The 20530-nt window shown below is 39.9% G+C and overlaps 2 protein-coding genes across 6 annotated transcripts in view; both read right to left on the bottom strand.

Moving 5' to 3' along the window:
* dus1l (dihydrouridine synthase 1-like) overlaps window positions 1–20530 on the bottom strand; it is a 658813-nt gene that overhangs the window by 467162 nt on the left and 171121 nt on the right. The gene's annotated exons all lie outside the window — the stretch shown is intronic.
* LOC307135206 (trinucleotide repeat-containing gene 6A protein-like) overlaps window positions 1–20530 on the bottom strand; it is an 87566-nt gene that overhangs the window by 10951 nt on the left and 56085 nt on the right. For 3 of the 4 annotated variants that reach the window (XM_079831443.1, XM_079831442.1, XM_079831445.1), the window contains exons 4-6: window positions 7632–7949; window positions 6977–7024; window positions 95–2656 (exon numbers count right to left, since the gene is read on the bottom strand). In XM_079831443.1, the coding sequence (XP_079687569.1) occupies window positions 95–2656; window positions 6977–7022 (2608 nt within the window). In that variant the 5' untranslated portion in view covers window positions 7023–7024; window positions 7632–7949. Of the gene's footprint in view, window positions 1–94; window positions 2657–6976; window positions 7025–7631; window positions 7950–18952; window positions 19059–20530 lie in introns of those variants that run through there. The other variant, XM_079831444.1, reaches the window with a different exon arrangement.

Raw genomic sequence — 20530 nt, 5'->3', positions numbered from 1 at the left:
CAGAGAAATTCCAATGGGATGACTACATGACTAAAGATAAATATAATGTGTGAGTAATAATTGCCAATGCACTGCCAAAAAGGAAGACACCCACCTGAGCTGCAGTTCTTTTGAGAACTTCTTTCTTCCTTTGGAGCCATGGAGCTTTGGGCTTGTGGGGGCTGAGAAACAGCCATGCCATCCTGCTCTCCAGCAGTGTTTTTGTTCCACATATTTACGTTGCTGTAGTTATACTTGTTGGGATCTCCCCATGCTGAAGTACCATCATCGATCTCCATTCTGCGCCTGATGGATTCAGGGGATGGCTCTTCCCATCCACTGGATGATTCTTCTTTGGAGGCAGCAGGGATTGGGCCCCCCAGCCATCCTGTAGGCTTGTTCTGACTAGGGGCTCCAGTCTGACATGTGTTCCCACTCCTGAACGTTCCCATGCTGGAATCTTGGGACTTGCCCCATTCTGAAGAGTTGTTCGGTTTTGTGTTGTCGCCCCAAGTAGGGTTGGAGTGGCTTGGTTTGATTGGCTCGCCCCAGGTTTGGTTTTGATTGTTGGTCTTCGGTGGGTCACCCCATCCTGTGGTTGGACCACTCTGGTCAGGAGTATTGGGTCCTCCACTGCCTCCCCAGGTGTTGCTTGTCCCGCAGCGCCCAGGCTCGCTCCAGCCCGATGCAGAACGATCACTATCGCTGTCCCAGCCACCTGAACCAGTCTTCTGGGGCTCTCCCCAATGGTTTCCCTTTGAGCCTTCTCCGCCCCATCCTTGCTTTGCCTTCGGCGCATTATTCCAAGAGGACTTCTCATCCTTGCCGCAATTCCATGAGGAACTGCCCTTGTTCATTGTAACAGAAGGGGCATCCTCCCATCCACTTTGCCCAACTGGGCCTTTGGTTTCTCCCCACCCAGTTGAAGGTTTTGATTCAGGCCACCCAGACATTGAAGAATCGCTACTTTTGTTGGTGCTGGGTCCATCTCCCCACCCACCTGAGTTAGATGCCTGAGGGGGGGCACTGCCCCAGCCTGTCTGTTCATTTCCTTTCTTTTTATCGGAGCTTGTAACATTCCAGGCGGTGTTCTGGCGGACTGGAGTTTGTCCCCACCCAGTGTTGGACAGCACCCTGGGGTCCACGTCAATTTTAGAGAGAGCCGCAGTGATCATCCCCTGCTGATTACCCCTCCTTCGGCTGCCACCACGCTGCCCATCTCTCTCACTTCGACCTCCAGAGCTTTCTCCACTACCTTCACTGCCTGTAGACTTGTTCCATGTGCTGCCTTGCAACGCTTGACCGGAGCTCCCTATACCAAGAGCATCATCCTCCAATGACTTCCATCCATTAGTTCCCTTCCTGATTCCATTTGTGCTATCATTGGAATGCTGACTGTTGCTGGGCAAAGTGTTCCACTCCCCGTTTGAGACCTTAGTGCCAGTGTTTGAAGAGGATGAGGAAGAGGAAGAAGAAGAGGAGGCACTCCCCCAGGGGCGAGGGATCCCAGCTGGGCCCACACCATTACCTGCTCCCCAAGACATACTTTGTGAGGTAGCAGGGGCCGAGTCCCAACCTCCTCCACGACCGCCCATCCCGTTATTATTATTATTATTCTTTAAAGCAGCACTCATAGAGGAGCCATTGGCTCCAGACTGCATTAGAGTTGCATTCACAGTGTCGCCCACAGCTTGGCCTTTAGGGATGGGACATTTGTCTCCAGAGTAATTAGTGCTGGGAGGAAGGCCCCATGCTGTACCATAAGACACGCTGTTGATTCCCTCACTGTTGCCGTGTTGAGAAATGGAAGTGCCATTAGAGACTGGAGAAATAGGGAGCTGAGGGGAGCCCCCTGTACTCATAGGCCAAGCTCGGTGCCCTGGGGGCTGTTCATTCATCTGCATTGAACCTGTAGAGTTTGGTAAACTAGAGGTCATCGTGTTAGTAGTGTTATTTGGTCCATTAAATTCAGTGTTAAGGTTTTGAGGCTGCCCACTTGGAACCTTGTTTGTACCATTGACTTCAGCTTCTGACATATTTTCCTGCAGGCATCCCCAGGACATCTTAGAGTTGATACTCTGCATACTGGGTGTCTGACCTATGGTGCTTTGTTGAGTGTTGGTGCCACCATTTCCGTTCCCCACCGGCCCGTGGGGATTGGGCCCAGTGTTCTGAAGAACGGGCCAGGCACCATGGTTGGCATTTGGGTTCAAAGTGCTTGGATTTATACCTACATTGGTTGAGGAACCTTGGGTACCCCATGCATTTATTTTGCCATGGCTGATTTCTGCCAGCTTGCCACTGGGGCCATCCCCGGAGCCTTGACATGTGCTTAGCATTGAGCCCTTGGATACACCCCAAGGACCCTTAACACTCCCATTACCCACATTATTGCTGCCATTTGCAACCATGAAATGAGGACCTTGTCTATTGCCATTGTTGTCACCACCAGGGCTCCCAGATGGCATCATACTAAGATTTTTTTCCGACCCAGAGCTGGATGCAGAGTCAGCATCCATACATTCTGAGGCTAACTCTGGATCACTACCAGTGATGGAGGGCCAGGGTCCCTTATCTACAATTACTTTTCCCCAGTTGCTGTTTGAGTCGCTGCAAGGTGATCCAGAGCTCCACGGTGAACTTTCATACTGAGGTTCCAGACCAGCGTGTTCCAAACCTGTGAACACAGATAAAAGGTTAAATCATTTCAGAGAGAAAAAATCTGGACACAGTCTGTTTCGTTTAGTAGGGATGGGCATTTTTGTCAATTTCTCATTTCGATCATCGATAGGTTTCAAAAACGAGTACTTGAGTACTCGGGGGCGGGGCATGTGCAGGGGGCGGGGCATGTCCGTCATTGAGATAATGAAAACTGTTATGAAAAAGGTTGTTGACAAATACAAACGTGACATGAAAACAGGTATATGAAAACATGAACATATAAAACAAAAAATAACTGCTAGATTATGATGCATAAATGTCTTTGAAAAAGAAACATCTTTATAAAATGACCGTCTCAAATAACCAATTCAGTAATATCGAGCATTGCCTTTGAGCTGAGACTGTGAAATCACACCACCCTGCAGAGCTTGCTAGCTGGTTAATAAACTCAACCAAACGCACCCTATATCAATATTAATATGAAGATTATTATTAACATATTACGACATAAATCAACACAAAATGACGTGAATGCGCACGTGAACTTCAGCGCGCTAGATTTTACAGGCTATGGTTTGAAACAGAACATTTTGAATGCGCTCTTCCCTTAACAACGCTGGTACACGGACAACGAAAGCACACAGAAACAACATTTTATTAAAATCCTGTTCTCATTATAATGCTTTGACAGATTGACTCTGCACATCATGCACTTCATTTTATTATTCATGATCGAAGTGTTTACAGACATCACTGCGCGTTTTCGAACTCATAACGAAAAACAACTTTAAATAAACTAGTCTACTGTTAAAAAATACGAGAACAGTATAGCACTGCTGCATTACTAATATCAATGATTCTGAGAAAGAAATAGCCTATCTAAAAAGAATATGACTGTCTCTAAACCATCATGTGGAGCATGAAATATGCATTTGAGCTGAAACTGAAGAGAATGAACAACAGCCGGTATTACGGCAGCGCTTTGCTAGCTTATTAAGCTCAACCAAACGCTTCTTATATTAGATTAATCAGATAGACAACATAAAAGTAATCTTACAACGTGCATCTGCAGGAAAGGACGCGAATGCGCACATGAACTTCACGCGCTTCTCGCTAGTTTCTCTGTGGATCAGCTGATACACGGGGAACTAAGCACAGAGAATTTACAGCATTCTAATTTCCATCGTGTTCTCATTATAATGCTATGTAGGCTATGACAGATTGGCGCTGCACATCTTGCACTAAACATTCAATGATCACAGTGATTCCAGACATCACTGCAGTGCACGCTTCAGTTTCACTTCGCCGCGGTCAGGAGGCGTGCTGTATAACGCTAACCAATCAGACCTCCGGTACCGCGCAAAACGACGCAATAACCAATAAAAAAAGAGACAAATATTTTTTTTTCAGGGCGATCATCGTTCTCATGATCGATGATCGCTGTCACGTTTGAGTACTCGATTACTCGACCACTGTTGCCCATCCCTATCGTTTAGTAAGGACTAAAAACAGAATTTAGTGACTTAAAACATAAGGTTCCAAAAAAAAGTTAATTGGGAGAATTTAGACATTAGGCGATGTTTTTAAAGGCTAATGTTTTATATATTTTAGGAGCCGAGTAGAGTGTCAGTTTGGTATTTGTCCTCTTATCATAGCCAATACAGCCTGTGCATAGCACTTCATCTTTTATAACTCACGATTTTGGCAAAATAAAAAAACAGAAAAAACTGTGCACACATAGCAACAATAACCTTTGTAACCAGTAAGTTGATGAAAATGTAATGCTGAACTTGCTACCTCAGATGTGGTCGTCAATGACTGATAAACCTCAAAACAAAATGTTAATATAATAATGACACGCAAGTCACAACACAAAGCCAGAATACTAACATTGACAATGTGTGTTTTTTTTTATGCATTTATTCTTGCATAGTAGCGGTTCTAACCTGCATTTTTTGCTGGTTTCAAAACACTGTGCCATTATATAACCTGCCATTTATCGTAAATACTTGAACGGTTAATGGTCATTTCAAGCATTTCTGTTTAGAACAATTAAACTTGATGTTGTTTTTGTTTAAATATCATTCCTTGAACTGGTTCCATACAAATTAAAATATCCTTATTTTATTATTAACTGTAATACACAAAAGCCAAATGCAGTACATAAATAATGTGTTGGGAAAAAGTAACATTTGGTATACTTTGTACAAAACAATTTGCCCATTAATGGATTATACGACAATGGCTAACTGCCCATAAGCCCTGTCTCTGTCCTGCTGAGAGGTGTCTCACTCAAGCCAGACTGAAACCGTAGTAGAGCTGCCACCATTTTGTAGCAGCAGCATGATCATGCTGCAAGCCAGGATGGAAAAGAAGGGAAAGACACTAAGTGTGAAGTGTCTCTGCAAGTTTGCTCATTTTGCTTGGATGCTGCAAGCGTGGTGGCACTAAACTCTAACAATAGCACAACTGCTGTGTTCCTTGAAATAAGCATTTTCTGGTAGCTTGCTCTTGCTTTCATATTTTTTCTGCAAGATGGCTGCCAAGCTTCCTTGAGCACTGTTCTCTTGCCAAGTCTGAGATCCTTCTCCCCGGCTGTGTTAACAACAGATATGGGAAGACAAAGCAGCACAGACAGTCTCATTGCTGGTATCAAGTAAACTGTTTGTTAAAGAGTGACTCAGTAAAATGGGAGGTTCTGCTGAAGGTCACTGGGGTAAAGGAAAATTACAGTTACATTACATTTCAATCTCATATTTCATCTCTCCAGAGGAGACAAAAAGAGATGTAACTAAGAAGATTCTACAAGTTAACGGGATAGAACTACATTTATTCCGCAATCATCCACTCGCCCTCATGTCTTTCCAAACCTGTATGACTTACTTCTGTTGAACACAAAAGGAGATATATATATATATATATATTAGGGGTGTAACGGTTCGTGTATTCGTACCGAACGGTTCACGGGGTGAGTTCCAAATGGAATCAGTATTCCCTATTTGATCATCCCTATGTGAGCAGGACACACGTGTACCGTATGTAGCAGTTTGGAATGCACTTGGCAAAGGGAGCGGCGTAATTTCCTCATTATCTTCAGCTGGGATGTTCCGGAGACAACGCAGCACAGTGTCCGTCAGCAGATCAGGGTTGCCAGATATTCACAACAAAACCCGCCCAATCGCTACTCAAAACTAGCCCAAAACAAGCCCAGTCTCATTTCAGTGGGGTTTTTTGGTAAAAATCTCTTATGGGGGGTAAAATATATGTCTTTTTGGCAGGGTTTCCTGCTGAAATACGCATTCCCGGTGCTAAATATCACACAATTGGGGTCGCTTCAACCTGCGGACATGTATGAACTTGGCAACACTGCAGCAGATGTCGCAGTTTTATCTGCATCATTTTCTTTTTTTTAGCCTAACTGTTGCAAATAAAAATAAACATTTTTTATTTTAAAATGTTTATAAAAATATGCTTTGTAATACTGTATATAAAAAGTAATATAACTCTTAAAAATATGAATTGTATATTTATTTATGCTGGCGCTGCGTTGTCACGGGAACATCCCAGCTGAAGATAATGAGGAAATTACGCCGCTCCCTTTGCCAAGTGCATTCCAAACTGCTACATACGGCACACGCGTGTCCTGCTCACATAGGGATGATCAAATAGGGAATACTGATTCCCGTGTCCTGCTCACATAGAGATGATCAAATAGGGAATACTGATTCCCGTGTCCTGCTCACATAGAGATGATCAAATAGGGAATACTGATTCCATTTGGAACTCACCCCGTGAACCGTTCGGTACGAATACGCGAACCGTTACACCCCTAATATATATATATAAAAAAAAGAAGAAAGTCATGCAAGTTCGGAACCACAAGGTGAGTAAATGATGACAGCCATTAATATTTTTGGACAAACTATCCCTTTAAGGAGACATGGGCCCGGTGTACAATCTCTGACTTCCAATGCAAGAACCAATTCAGAAAAGTGAGCACTTTGAAACAGTTGGCAGCACTACTGGTCTGGTCTTATATAACACAAGAAAAATCACAGATTTGGCAAGGAACAAGGAAAGTCAGTCTACTTAAGCCAAAACATAATTCTTACTAGAAGTTCTAGAGCAAACGGCTAAATTTAGAGAATCAAAGCTACTCATCGAAACCCTTAAGCATGTAACACAGAGATACTGACAACAACTTGCCATCTACCTAAACACAAACTGATGAACAGGTCTTCAGGTGACTTTTGGACTAAACACACACACACACACACACACTAAACAAAAATGGTAAACAACAGCACATGGTGAGGAAAAAGAAATAGTGAGTCACCTGTTTGGTTAGGGGAGTGGCTGACAGAATCCCGAATGGGAGCCATGCCTACGAAACAAAGAGCAAAACAGTGAGGAAAAACAGTTAAATTTAGCTGCAAAATAGGTCACAACACCATTTAAGAGGTCACACACTAAGACAATGTAACATATTATTGGTTATTTCTACAGCAAATCACCAACAACGATTCCAATTCATCACTGCTACTATTTACAGGTGAATACATTAGCTTGACTACTGAACTGGATTTTAAATAAGTGCTTAATGAATGTGGGTTTTTTTCAGTGGCAGATGCACATGCCAGTATCTAGAACAATACTTGTATCACAAAAAAAACAAAATACTTGGAACAAATTATTTTTGAAAGTTTTGGCAAGGCTCTCATTTTGCAACAGACATTTTAGACAATGCTTACAATCAGAAAATGTGAAATATTAGCCAATTTATCGACGTGACTACTAAAATACAAAAGAAACAAAACATTCAGATACATTTAAGTTTTTAGTTGAAAAAAATATGTCCTTGTAAACTTAACCAACATGTTTTTTGTAGCCTGAAATGCCTTTGCCTATCACCAATGGCTAACTTTAAAAATACATATCAGCGCACCTGGCTGATCCGTAATCGACAAGGTCATTTTGTGCAACACTAGTACCTGAGAGGTGGCTTTGGGCGCAGAGTAGGACAGACCTCTCAGTTGTAAGCTCCCCTGGCTGGCTAGAGTTGAGCTGCACTTGAGTTCCCAGGGTGGCAGCAAGGACCGCGAGGGATTGCCCACGCTTCAACAGCTGTTTCTGTTTGTGCTGACAGAGATGCGGCGGAACTTCACAGAGCGGGTACCGAGGCAGGGCTTGGGGCTGGCCGCTGGCTGGGGCCCTCTTGGCATTGCTGATGGCGCAGGTTACAGTGGAGGTGCTGCTGTTCTAATTGGCAGACTGAGGCTGGCTGAAACTGGACTTGATATGTTCTGGCACTGAAATCAAAACAATAACAGGTATTAAAAACCATGCAAAAACCCCCCAACATCTTCATTCTACACAACTCTGCACAATTTAAAGCAACATTTTATTTAATATTTCAGCTTAATAATTAGGGGTGTGCATTGGCACTGCCCTCACAATTCGATTCGATTACGATTCACCAGGTAACGATTCGATTCAATTCGATTCTACGATGCATTGCGATGCATCAAAATTCTACTGCACACAACAAGGCAAATTTTTAATCAGTCATGAGGCAATACAAGCAGTCAGATATTGAACAACAGATTTTATTGGCTGCTATGTGTGTATTATCACTCTCCTGTATCTTTGACATAAATGTCATTAAATAAAATAAAATTGAATGGTACAGGGTATTGGATATGGCATTTTCAAACCTGAAAAAGAAAACATAAATCACTGCTTTCAGTGCTTTGAATGAGAAATGTTTCTCTTCTCTGCTTTAGAACCATTTGAAATTAAATAGAGCAATAATAACAGCCAACTTTTTGCAGCAGTGAACATGAGTGTTTTAATTCATCAGTAATCTCCCTCCGCCTCAGCCATCTTGATTGTTGTTGTTATGACCCCGGAAGTAATTGAAACTTCACAACTTTATTGTCCAACTCAAGGCCAGAAAATAAACGATGACATAATCGATTATGTCACTTAGCCGCATCGATGCTGAATCGTGCATGACCCGCATTGCCGAATCGATTATTGTTGACACCACTATTAATAATGATACCTAAAGAAAACCTTCCCTATGACCTAGAGACGTAAAAACTGCCCCAAGTGTAAAATGTGTAATATATATTAGGGCTGGGCGATATGTGAATTTTTTGGGGGGGATAATCGCCTTCAAAAATATCGCGATATCTGATAATATCGTCTACTCCGCACTGACCTCGCCCACGCGCGCCATTGCTCATGTCTGTGTCAAAATTTTCCAGGCATAAAATGGAGGACAACGGCTTAATATCAAAGAAAAGATGCACACCGGTAATTTGGCAGTATTATGGATTTAAAACCAAATGCAAATGGAGAACCAGCGGATCCAACAGAGGCTATCTGCAGGCTGTGCAAAAAAAAAAGTAAAGGTTAAAGATGCGCAGCCCACTAATCTCCGCTGCCATATCCACATAGGCTACACCATCCAGTGTAGCGGCCTCATTTGAGCCCCGCTCTGCAGCCGCTTCTCAAAGCGGGAAAAGTTCTAGTTTAACTCAGATTGCTTCTGCGTTCGCTTGTGGAAAGAAGTACGATAAATCCAGTTTAAAATGGAGACAGTGCACTCTAGCTGTGACCCGTTTTCTGGTTAAAGATATGATGCCTCTTAGTCTTGTGGACCAGGCAGAATTCCGGTCCATGCTTCAAACTTTTGACCGGCAGTATGAAGTACCCAGTCGGAATTATTTCTCAAGAACAGCTATTCCAGAGCTGTATAATACAGAGAAAACTGAGCTTATGACTAACATCAGTAGCGCGGATTACGTCGCTCTTACGACGGATATGTGGTCGAGCAGCAATACGATGACACCTTACATGTCAATTACTGCTCATTACATAGACAAAAACTGGGTACTACAATCAAACTGCCTCGGAACGATTTATGTGCCTGAGAGCCACACAGCAGATTATTTGGCAGATAGCTCTTGGAGAGTGTAGGGCGTTTTCACACCTGAAAGTCCGCACCAAGGTCCGAACCGAAGTTCATGTTTTGATACATTTTATACATTCGGTTAGTTTTGGTTTGGTTTCACATTGCAATTATTCGAGCGAAGAACTTAACATGACACACTTGCGTCCACTCGTCTTCATCTATGTGGGACATTGATTGGTTTGTAAACGGATGCGTCTTTGACAAGAGTGAATGAACGGACGCATATCGTTGCCACTATTGAACACTGCGCATTGCTGGACTATTTTCGTTACGTTTAAAAGTGGACATTTCAAGCTTTATATACACATATTTCTCATGTTTGTGAGACAAGTAGCTGCTGAGTTTGGGTTTATTTGAGACACGCTCAAGTTCATGCGCAAAGCATGTGATCGCTCCCGCAATTATTGTCTGCTATAGACAATTTGCTTCTTATTTATTAAATCCAGGCAATTATCTGATTAAACGTTGATTAAAATTAAGATTACAATTTATACAAAACGAAATTCACATTAAAGAAGGGCTTTCTAAGCAAAATCATGCAAAATTTTGTGTCTAGAAACCTGCATTAGATTGTTGCGTTAATGTTTTATAAATGCATAGGTTCAATTAAATAACGTGGTGTTTAGATTATATTTTATTTCTGAGAACTAGCCTAATGTATTTTTAAAAAATGAAAACATTTGTTTTAATTTTGAATGATAATTTAGATTTTTGATGATTTTAATGATTTTTTTAAAAATGCATGGCAACTGCTAAGACAATTAAATAACGTTGTGTTTGGATTATATTTTATTATTAAGGTGTCTAATAAAAAAAAAATCAATTGTTTTAATTTTGAATGATGATTTAGTTTTTTGAAGATTTTACTGATAAAAAATGCATTTATGATTTTCATATGCAACTGTTAAGACATGCTGGGTAAACCACATTTACGGTGTTTTACAGATCACCTGCATAAAGTTATTTTAAGGTGATGTTTGTTTACCCATATTTTGATTTTTTTTAAAAACGTTTTGAATATGTTACTGATAAAAGCAATTTGTCTAAATGATTGAATATCGTTCGCATTGTGTCCTGAATATATATATTTTTTTTTCAAAGGTTTCGCTCTCTCGTTTTATTTTTAGCGTTAGTATTTTAAATGTTCCAGGTTAAATGTTCCAGGTTTACATGTTTGATTAATATTTGTATTATTAATAGGCTATTCTATTTATAATTTAATAGCCAATAATATTTTTAGAGCTGTTTAAAACATTTAGTCAAGCCAACCTATGTCTCGTTAATTTGTAACGTGCTTCTCTTTGCGCACAACCACAACCAACATCTTATCCATATACTTCAATGTTTTGCTTTAACACATATAGGCTACTGTAGCTATGCATCAAAAACACTAAAAAGGTAAGTGTATGGTAACTACTAAGCTATTTATAATGTATTTGGCAACGCAATGTCCTGTGAGTTTATCAGTCGTCATTTTTATGATACTGTGAATTATCGTCTGATAACACTGACTGTTATCGACATCGAGATATTTGCGAGACATCGTCGATATGCCATAATATCGTCATATCGCCCAGCCCTAATATATATATATATATATATGGACCTTACCAAAAAAAAGATTCGAAACTGACCTAATTTTACACACTCTGAAGGCCAATAATCTAAATAAAACCGTATTCGAGAAATTACGTTTTCAACATGGTTTGCTTGAACACAAAGCAGTTCCATATAGATTCATGGTTCCCGTTAGGGATGCAAATTATCGATTAATTCATTAATCGATAGTTGATTGACCTTATCGATCGATTAACTGGTAAGCGGCTATTTTCCTGAGAATGTACATTTCTCAAGGTATCAATAGTGTCTTTAACATAAAAAGCAAAATATTGCTTATATACTGAATAAAAGTGCATTTTATATTGCTCAATTGATGTTTTATTGTAACAGTTGGGATACGGTACAGATAATGGCATTTATGTAGTTTAACAAAATAAATTATGCACAGAAAATTAAAAAACATAAAAAATAATTGTGCACTTGCTCACCTAAAATACATTTTAAATAAAAATCTATATGGGTAGGCTCAGCCTACACTATATTAAGCCTACATATAATAATCTATCTGGTAAATTACTGGCCTGCGGTTTCACACTGCGCGCGTTAGCACGGTGTTAGCAGCGCATATTTTTTTCGGTGCCCATGTTATCAGATTAGAGCATTCACACCGCACGCATAGGCGGCGCGGCAGCGCAGAAGCAGCAGTGCCGCGATCGTTTCGGCACCGAGGCTATTTTTGCTGCGCAGCTCACGCTGAATTAGCCACAGTGGATTGCTCTTGATCAAAACTGACCTGATTAACATGGAAAATAAAATTTTTGACCATGTAGTGAAGTGTCCCGTGTGTTTCATGATCACCATATGACAGCCAGCGCGGTGAAAAAATAAAATACACTAAAACACAACACTGCCAGAAGTTTTTGCCCACACTTCAAAAGCCTGTTTACATGATTAAAACTAGAAGCATATATTCACTTTAATGTGACATTTATCATGTGAACTACTTATATACAACATGTTATATGCATGTGTGGATGAGACAGAGGGGAACATGGTCGCATTTGCAGCAGATATATGCTGCCCATCATAAATCAAAGCACGAGACAGACAGGGGTCGGAGGAGAAGACCGGAAAATGTGTTATAATGGACAATAGTCTGTATTTGCAATACACGAGCCGCGGTTCAGCTGCACGAGACAAACGCTGCCAGTGTGAATGCAGAACGGACGGGCGCGCGCGCGGCTCCTGCTCTCCATACGCACTGCTCCTGCCCTGCCAACGCACTGTTTGGTTTCTTTTTTGCCGCCTCAAGTTTGTGTCGGGTCTCTCGCCGCCCGCAAGAATCTTGTCACATTCGCAATGTTCAATTAACAATTAATTTAATTGAGCAAATTCTTGTCGACAATTAATCGATAATCGATTAACCGTTTACATCTCTAGTTCCCGTGTTTTATCCAACATAATCCACTTTAGGATAATGATGCCCCCTCTACATTGGCTGAATAATTGAGGGAGATTTCTCAAAACTTTCTGTAATGTTGCCAACGTAGCATAGACTTGTGGCTACCATCATACAAATAGTTGAGTTGTCACAGGCTAGCAGTTTATTAACACAATCTTGCACAACAATCAGAAACTGCAACAGATAGTGGGTTGTAAAATGCAGTGAAAACTCAAGACTTAATCTCCTTTAGAGTCATAGTCCATGTAAACAATTGTCACAATTTACGGCATCTGGGTTCACTAAAACAATTTTCATTGAGACATTTCCACCATTTACTACTTAATTATTTTCACTATCAACCATTGGCCGATTGTTTAAAAACAGCCGATGATTAGGGCCGATTATATCCTGTAAATTAAAAAGGGGCAGAAAAATGTGTCAGACTGTAACTCATACGGTGTGTGAAGAAAATTTCTTGTGTTAGGACTGTCAAAGTTAACACGGAAATAATGTATTAACAGTTAAAAAAATAGCTCAATTTGACCCAAGCCAGGGTTACCAGGTCTGTGGTTTTTCCCCACACAACCCTCTACAATGCAAGTAAATTGCTCGCATTTGCAACTAAATTTTCACTCTGGGCGACTAAATGTCTATCATTAGCCATTGGCTAATAAATTCTTAGATTTTACTTGCAGGTGTGCATGTTAAAGGCCAAATATCAGTAAATTATGTTTTATGACTGGATTCCATCTGCATTGTCCGCATCGCGGAAATGAATCCTTATGAAAGTTACAAAAGTAATTTAGACAAGAGTAGTGAGAATTTTTTTTTGGTCTTTTGTTGTTTGATTAACATTAAAACGCAGACGGCAGCGCAGCAGGAATATAACATTATAATCTTGGATTATGCAGACATTATACAGCTCAGCGCCTTCACGCAGTTAATTAATAAACTATTTTATAGTATTTGTACACCTTTTACATTTTTATCTCAATGTTGTAATTTAATTTTTAATTAAATTCGAAGCAGATTTGTTACGTGACAGTATTAAAGTTTCTTAAGGGTCAAGATCAAGTTATCTGCATCTCCTGCGCTGCATCAAGCCATCCCATAATATCTTTTATCACTCAAATTAATGCACAGCTCAGATTAACTGTACAACGTGTGTAAACCTCCAATAAAATTATAAAGTAAATATTCCATCACAAATAAATCTTTTAATCAAGTGGTTGTGTCTATATTATTATACACAACCAAATATTTTCAAATACATTTTTATATTATTGTTTTTATATAAAATTATTATTGCCCCTGGCTCAGTAAGAAACTCGTTATAAAATATCAGTGACTGGGACAAATTTGAAGTATCAACACCACTTAAAAAGATGCAATCTAATCCTGTTTACATGAAATAAGCCAAGTTTAAGGGACCTGTTGCTATGACAGCAAGTCCAGAATGAGCGTTGAAGAACCAAACAATCCAAGATCATGCCAAATAGTCAACAATCAAATCCAGCTAACTGAGTTAGCGACGTACGAAGAACGGACCCCTGTTTTCAGCTTGTTTATTTTCATATAAAAATTAGAGCCCGACCGATAAAGGATTTTTAAGGCAGATACCGATAAAAATATTTGGTGATTTAAAAATCTGATATTCCGATATATCGGCCGATATATTTATATATACATAAACAGAAACGCGTAAAAAAACGTTCCCTTACATTAGTTATTTGTAGTTATTCATGAATCTCTAAAATAAAATGATAATGCAGTTTAAAAATAAACTTGTTTGTTTTATTGTCACAACGGAACAGAGAAACAAAAATGTATTCAAATTGTGATAAATAAAATGTATTAAAAATACAAACTTAAGCTGTGAAACTTAAAGTCCAGTAGATACCAGTATTAAGACGTGGTAAGCTTCATAAATATAACTTTGAGAAAGATTGGAAGTTCAGTTAAGTTCTGATAAATAACAGCAAAATATAGGCTATAGTATATAAGCTGCCTGCCTTCTAAAATGCAGTAAATCCATTATGTGACAATGCTGCAACGCACTTTCGTTCACTCGTGTGCCTAACTTACAATGCAGGGACTGGAACTACAAATATACTAGTTATATAAATACAGTAATCATTACTTTATTTAGGCAGAATAGGTTTGTTGTGATTCCCAAGCGCATTAATGTTAGCGGTCTCCCACTGATAGCCATGGCATTAGCTAGCTTTGTGGTTAGCTAAAGTCTATGATAAGACATAATTTAGAAATGGACAACGTCATACTGCAAAATATTGTAAAACATACCTTTTCAAAATAATGGGCAGGGGAGAGATGATACGTCTCATGCTGTGAAACTGTCACGCTATAACTTACTAGCTAATTCCGTTACGCTTACACGTAACCGCAAAACTGGACTTGGCAGTCACGAATTTTGTCATGCTTATTTGAGTTAAGAGAACTGATGGGGATGTTCTTTTCAATGTTATTGAAGCAATGTATATGTCTCGTGCCAGCTTACCATGCACTTCACGGATGATCTCCGTTGTGTTGTGAATGTTCGCGACGCACAGCATGACTCAGCTGGTGTTGCCAGCCAGCACGTTGTAGAGTGCCCTCTGGTGGACAAACTATGAAACGCCAACACTCATAATGTGGTTGATTTTTTAAATTCATTTATCGGCCATCATAAATGCAGATACCGATAGTTTGGAAAATGCCTAATATCGGCCGATAATATCGGCCCGCCGATATATCGGTTGGGCTCTAATAAAAATATGGCATTCAGTTGCTTCAAAAACCTGGGGCTTGTTCTTCGTTCCTCCCTTAATACATCTGAGATGATTTGACAGATCCCAGATCTTCTAATCGTGATAACTGAACTCTGGCTAATTTTGTTCTTCAAACAAATTTGCTGATTGGATTCAAATATCTGGATTAAAAAGGTACTCCCGCCTACGTCTAGTGTGACTTTTCCGACGTTATTGCACCATCCATGGCACGTCGCAGAGCAGCGCAAGACAGCAATTTAGGTTAAAAAGTATATAAATGTTCATTTTTTCTTGAAAATGACGATGGTTTCACTAGATAAGACCCAATTCCTCAGCTGGGATCGTGCAGAGCCTCGGAAGCCCTCTGAAACGGCATTGATTTGGACCATCAACATTTTGGTTGCCATTGAAGTCCATTATGTGAAGAATAATAATTTATTTTTGACTGAAGAAAGAAAGGCACGAACATCTTGGATGAGATGGGGGCGAGTATATTATCAGGAAATATTCATTTTAAGGTGAGCTAATCCTTTAAAGTGTCTGAGGGTGCTTTCACACTAGCAGTTTTGGTGCGCACCCGGGTTCGATTGACGTCAGAGTTCGGTACGTTTGGATGATGTGAACATGGTCTTCCGAACTCGGGTGCGCACCCGCGAACCGTACCAGAGTCCGCTTAAAAAGGGTGGTCTGGGGTACGGTTCATGTGAACTCCGGTACGGTTCGCTGCTGATGTGAACACAATCGTACCAAATCACAGAAGTGAACCGCTATTAATGACGTATGATTTGATAAAAATGTGTGTTTCACTCAATTTCCTGACGAGCGTGACTGACATACTGCAAGCAGAGAGCTGTAAACCTCATTTCTGCTCGTCTTCAGCATTCTTTAGAGCATTGCAGTACATTTGCGGCATATAGACGCAAGTGCCATTACGTACTGAAGCTTTAGAAACAAAACCAATAGTTAAAAGACAAACATAAAAGTGAGTTGAGCAACACTATGCATTTTGCCGCCTTCACGCTCGCTGTCGTTACTAAGCAACCGGGTAAACAGCTGCTGCTTTAAAGACGCAAACGCACCCCGGTTCGGATCCAAATAATATAATATGAACACAGTCCAGTGGGGGCAGGGGGAGGGGGGAGCAATCGAACTCGGGTTCGGTCCAGGCAACACAACCAAGTGTGAAAGCACCCTGAGATTACTGTAGGTTCTCGTGTTGCCTGAAGAGGGCAGATGCATCGATACTCGAAACCTAGTGGCTTTAAACTTTAGTGACATCATACAAGCGACCAAAACAACATAAGTTATGATAAATTAAATGTGCACTGTGCAATTATTTAAATGAACAATTTCTAGTATTTGTACAGCCTTTACATTTTTATTTCAATGTTGTAATTAGCAATTCATTTAATTTTATCTTTGAAGCAGATTTGTTACGTGAATTAATGATCTGCATCTCCTGCGCTGCATCAAGCCACTCTCATAATATCTGTCACCACTCTGTATCTGTAAAATGTCAATGAAATTACAAACTAATTATTACAAAGATTTATTCACAAATAAATCTCTCAATCAGTTAAACTGACTGTGTCTATAGTATTATGGTCTCCACAACATTATAATAATATTTTCAAATATATTTTTATATTATTATTGCCCCTGGTTCAGTATGGAACTCTAGAGTAGCAATGGTTGGGGTAGATTTTAAGTATTAACGCCAATTAAAAAGATGCTATCTAATCCTGAACATGAAATAAGCCTGCTTCTAAGCAGGTTTAAGTTTACGGACCTGTTACTATGACAGCAAGTCCAGGATGAGCTTCAAACATCCAAGGGAATAATTTATACTTTTTTTGTCATAATCGTGCAGTCCTACTGTACATGAAGACAAGCGTTTATGAAAATTATTTATGCCGTCTCTCGTGACGCATTCCTGTATTTTGAAGGAGGCATGGCTTAGGAGAGTGCTCTTAATGGAGGGTGGGATCTTATGCTTTCAAAGCTATACCTTTTAAGGTCCCATTTTTCCTGATTTTTTGAAGCTTTGATTGTGTTTACAGTGTGCAATATAACGTGTTCATGTTTCGCGTGTAAAAAAAAACAGTATTTTTCACACAATTTACTTATCTGTATACCGCTGTTTTCACTGTCCTAAAAACGACTTGATGATTTCCCTGTTCTATGAAGTCCCTCCTTTAGAAATACGTAACGAGTTCTGATTGTGCCAGCGGTTCCCGTGTTGTGATTCGACAGCAGCTTAGCGCACATGGCCCGGAAAGGTCACGCCTCTTACCATAACGGGGAGATGCATGTGCTCAAAGTACAGCGTCCCTGAAGGCCAAACAAAGGTGATTTGACTCCGGGATGAAAATAACAGCGTCTCGACGACATGGCGACAAACACACTACAAACGCAACACTTCCTCTTCTCCACGTGGGAGAGCAACAAGACCACGCCCCCTTTTTTGTGTATTCTTGTGGGCGGAGGTTAGTCAACAAACTGTTCTACTGACGTCATTAAAGCAGGAAGTACCAGGATGTAGTCCAAACCGGCCGTTTGCTGTAGGCTTTGAAAGGGAACTTCTGTCAAATAAAATATCTCGCTTGGCATTGAACTTTGAGCTTTATAATTTTACAGGTATTATTTATGCTCTAACAGCAACATTACACACTAACTAAAATTTGAAAAATGGGATCACGAAGAACAGGACCTTTAACATCCGTTTTCACTTGTGTAATAATTCACATTACAAGTAAAATGGGGACTGCCAAGAACAAGCAAAGACAACACAGAACCACTAAACAATAAACATGCAGTAAAACTATCGTTAGATTATTTGATCATTCAGGAAAAATAAAATCGATGGATTAATTGATTGAAAAAATACTTATAAATATAGTAATCAGTATCATGGTATTAGCATGTGTCATCATATTTGGATGCTATTGCAGTTTTTAGTTTTAAGAATACAATGGTAGGTGTCCTCAAAAAAAACATGGCATTACCATGATGCATTTTGGTACTTTATAAGTATCTAGTTCCTAAGAATAAAAATAAGCAATGCATCGGGATTTCAGTTGCTCTATAAATTCTTTCATGCACTCAGGTTGGAAAACATACAGTTCAAAAGAGCAGACAGTCAAAATCAGTAACAAGTAATTTAACAGTTCACCACCACTGCACATTCAACTTCTTAACACTGTGCACCCTCAGCTCAACGGTTTGCAATATCCAGCAGTTTGTTCATGGACATTGTTTTGGCTGTGGAATTTCCTCTTTAGGAATGACCTCATAGAGCAACAATTCAGTTTCACATAAAAAAAAAAAGAACTAGATAAATGCTTTATAAACACAGAAACCGTCCCGACATTTCCAGAACAGGTCCAACACAGTCTAGAACAGAGCTTCCAATAAACTGACAAGTATAATATATTAATTCCTCTCACGTCACAACAGACGTGAAGATTGTACAAATTCAACAATTTAACAAGAAAAGAGAACAGAAGAACTCAAAACACAAAGTGAAACATTTGTAGTCTATTACAAAAGCTTAAACTCTACCTTCAAGTATTACAGGATTAGATCACAGCTTTCTTTTCCCCTCCTCTCCAGGTTTACCAGAAGCCTTCAAAGACATCCAGCTTTGTTCCTTCTCTTTGCATTTCATAAGAAAAAAAAAAATGGAGGGGCATGGTGTCATTTTACTGCTTGAGTTGAAACTCCTGCCAGCTCCTCCTGCAGCATGTAGTGGGGGCTCTGTGAGGGGGAACTTTTTTGGGGTTTTTCATTTTTTGTAGTCTGCTTTATCACTTGTGTGTTTTATGCGGAGGAGTTCAAAAGGAAACAAAAAGTGTGAAATAATACTGCAACCATACAACAGGTCTTGTGTTTACTTAGGGGCAATTTCCTGTTCAGACAGCTTCGACTCGCTTGTTGTGGAATGACAACCGCCAGGAAGTCAGGTGGTCACGTTGCAACAAGCAGACTACCATGCAGATCTGTTGCACTGCAACAACCAGTGCTGCATTCAATGGCAAACCTTTACGGCTACAGAATTATAGAAAGTATGACATCTTTCCGGTTTGATGCAATATCGGAAGGCATCTTTCCAGGAACACTAAAAATACTAGTTTATGTATTTCTTCACTGCTGAAATGCAAATGTAAAAAGCTGAATCCAGTGGAGACAAAAACAATATAAATGACATTAATGAAAAAATGTCTCTTTAACATTCTCAAAAAAAGTTGCAGACATGATCAGGTCTGCCATTTGTCTTAAAATTACAAGTATGCATGAACAGGTCTCGACTTGAAACAGCTTTCCATATTTGGTGCCAGCTATGTCAGTAATCTATAACTATTAGAGCCAAAAAGACAAGGTAGTATCTTTCAGAAGTCTGAAGTTTTGCTTTTGGCATTTTTAAGTGATTTTCCAGCCTTGATGACTTAATGCAGGCCATCTTTGCCAGTGGCTCTTCTTTGCAAGCAAACATATTGTGCATGGTCATTGCTAAGCAACAGCTTGGTGATTTAGTCATCAACACACTAAACCTTCTTCGCAAACACAGACGCTACAAATCATTTCTTGAAGGGTTTTCCATTGTCTGACCCTGAAGGTTTTGCTTTAAAAAAAAAAAAAAGAAAAAAAAAAGGAACATGATAAACTTTTGACTTTTTCATAGACTAAGAGGTTCAAAAATGAGAGGTGCAAGGAAAAACAGGAAGGTAGACTGGGATGCGTTTCAAAATTTTAGATGAGGACTAAATAGTTTCCAGCTGGTATTTTTTGGATGAATAAGTCATGAAATAAGGAATACATTTAACTGCGAGTGAAAGTTTATAATCTAGTCAAAATAAAAAAGGAGCAACATATTGTTTTGCACACAGCAGAGTTGACTGAGGCAACTTCATTGCCCAAGTATTACTCTGTATCATGAAGACACAAGGACATCTGGGCCAACAGATAAGTAAAAAGTCACCCGGGGTAACCAGGGAGGGGTGGGTACTGGAAACATGATATTTGCTGTGCAAATCTCTGAGCAGCAGCGCATCGCTCAGATACTGAATTAAGTAGATGCCGTATTCACCTCACAATACTTAAAAGGTCTATTCCCAAGTTCATACAACTTTTAAAGAGGGA

This window comes from Gobio gobio (assembly GCF_949357685.1).
Source record: "Gobio gobio genome assembly, chromosome: 1".
Classification (NCBI taxonomy): Eukaryota; Metazoa; Chordata; class Actinopteri; order Cypriniformes; family Gobionidae; genus Gobio; species Gobio gobio.
This window is presented reverse-complemented; position numbering and strand designations above follow the sequence as displayed.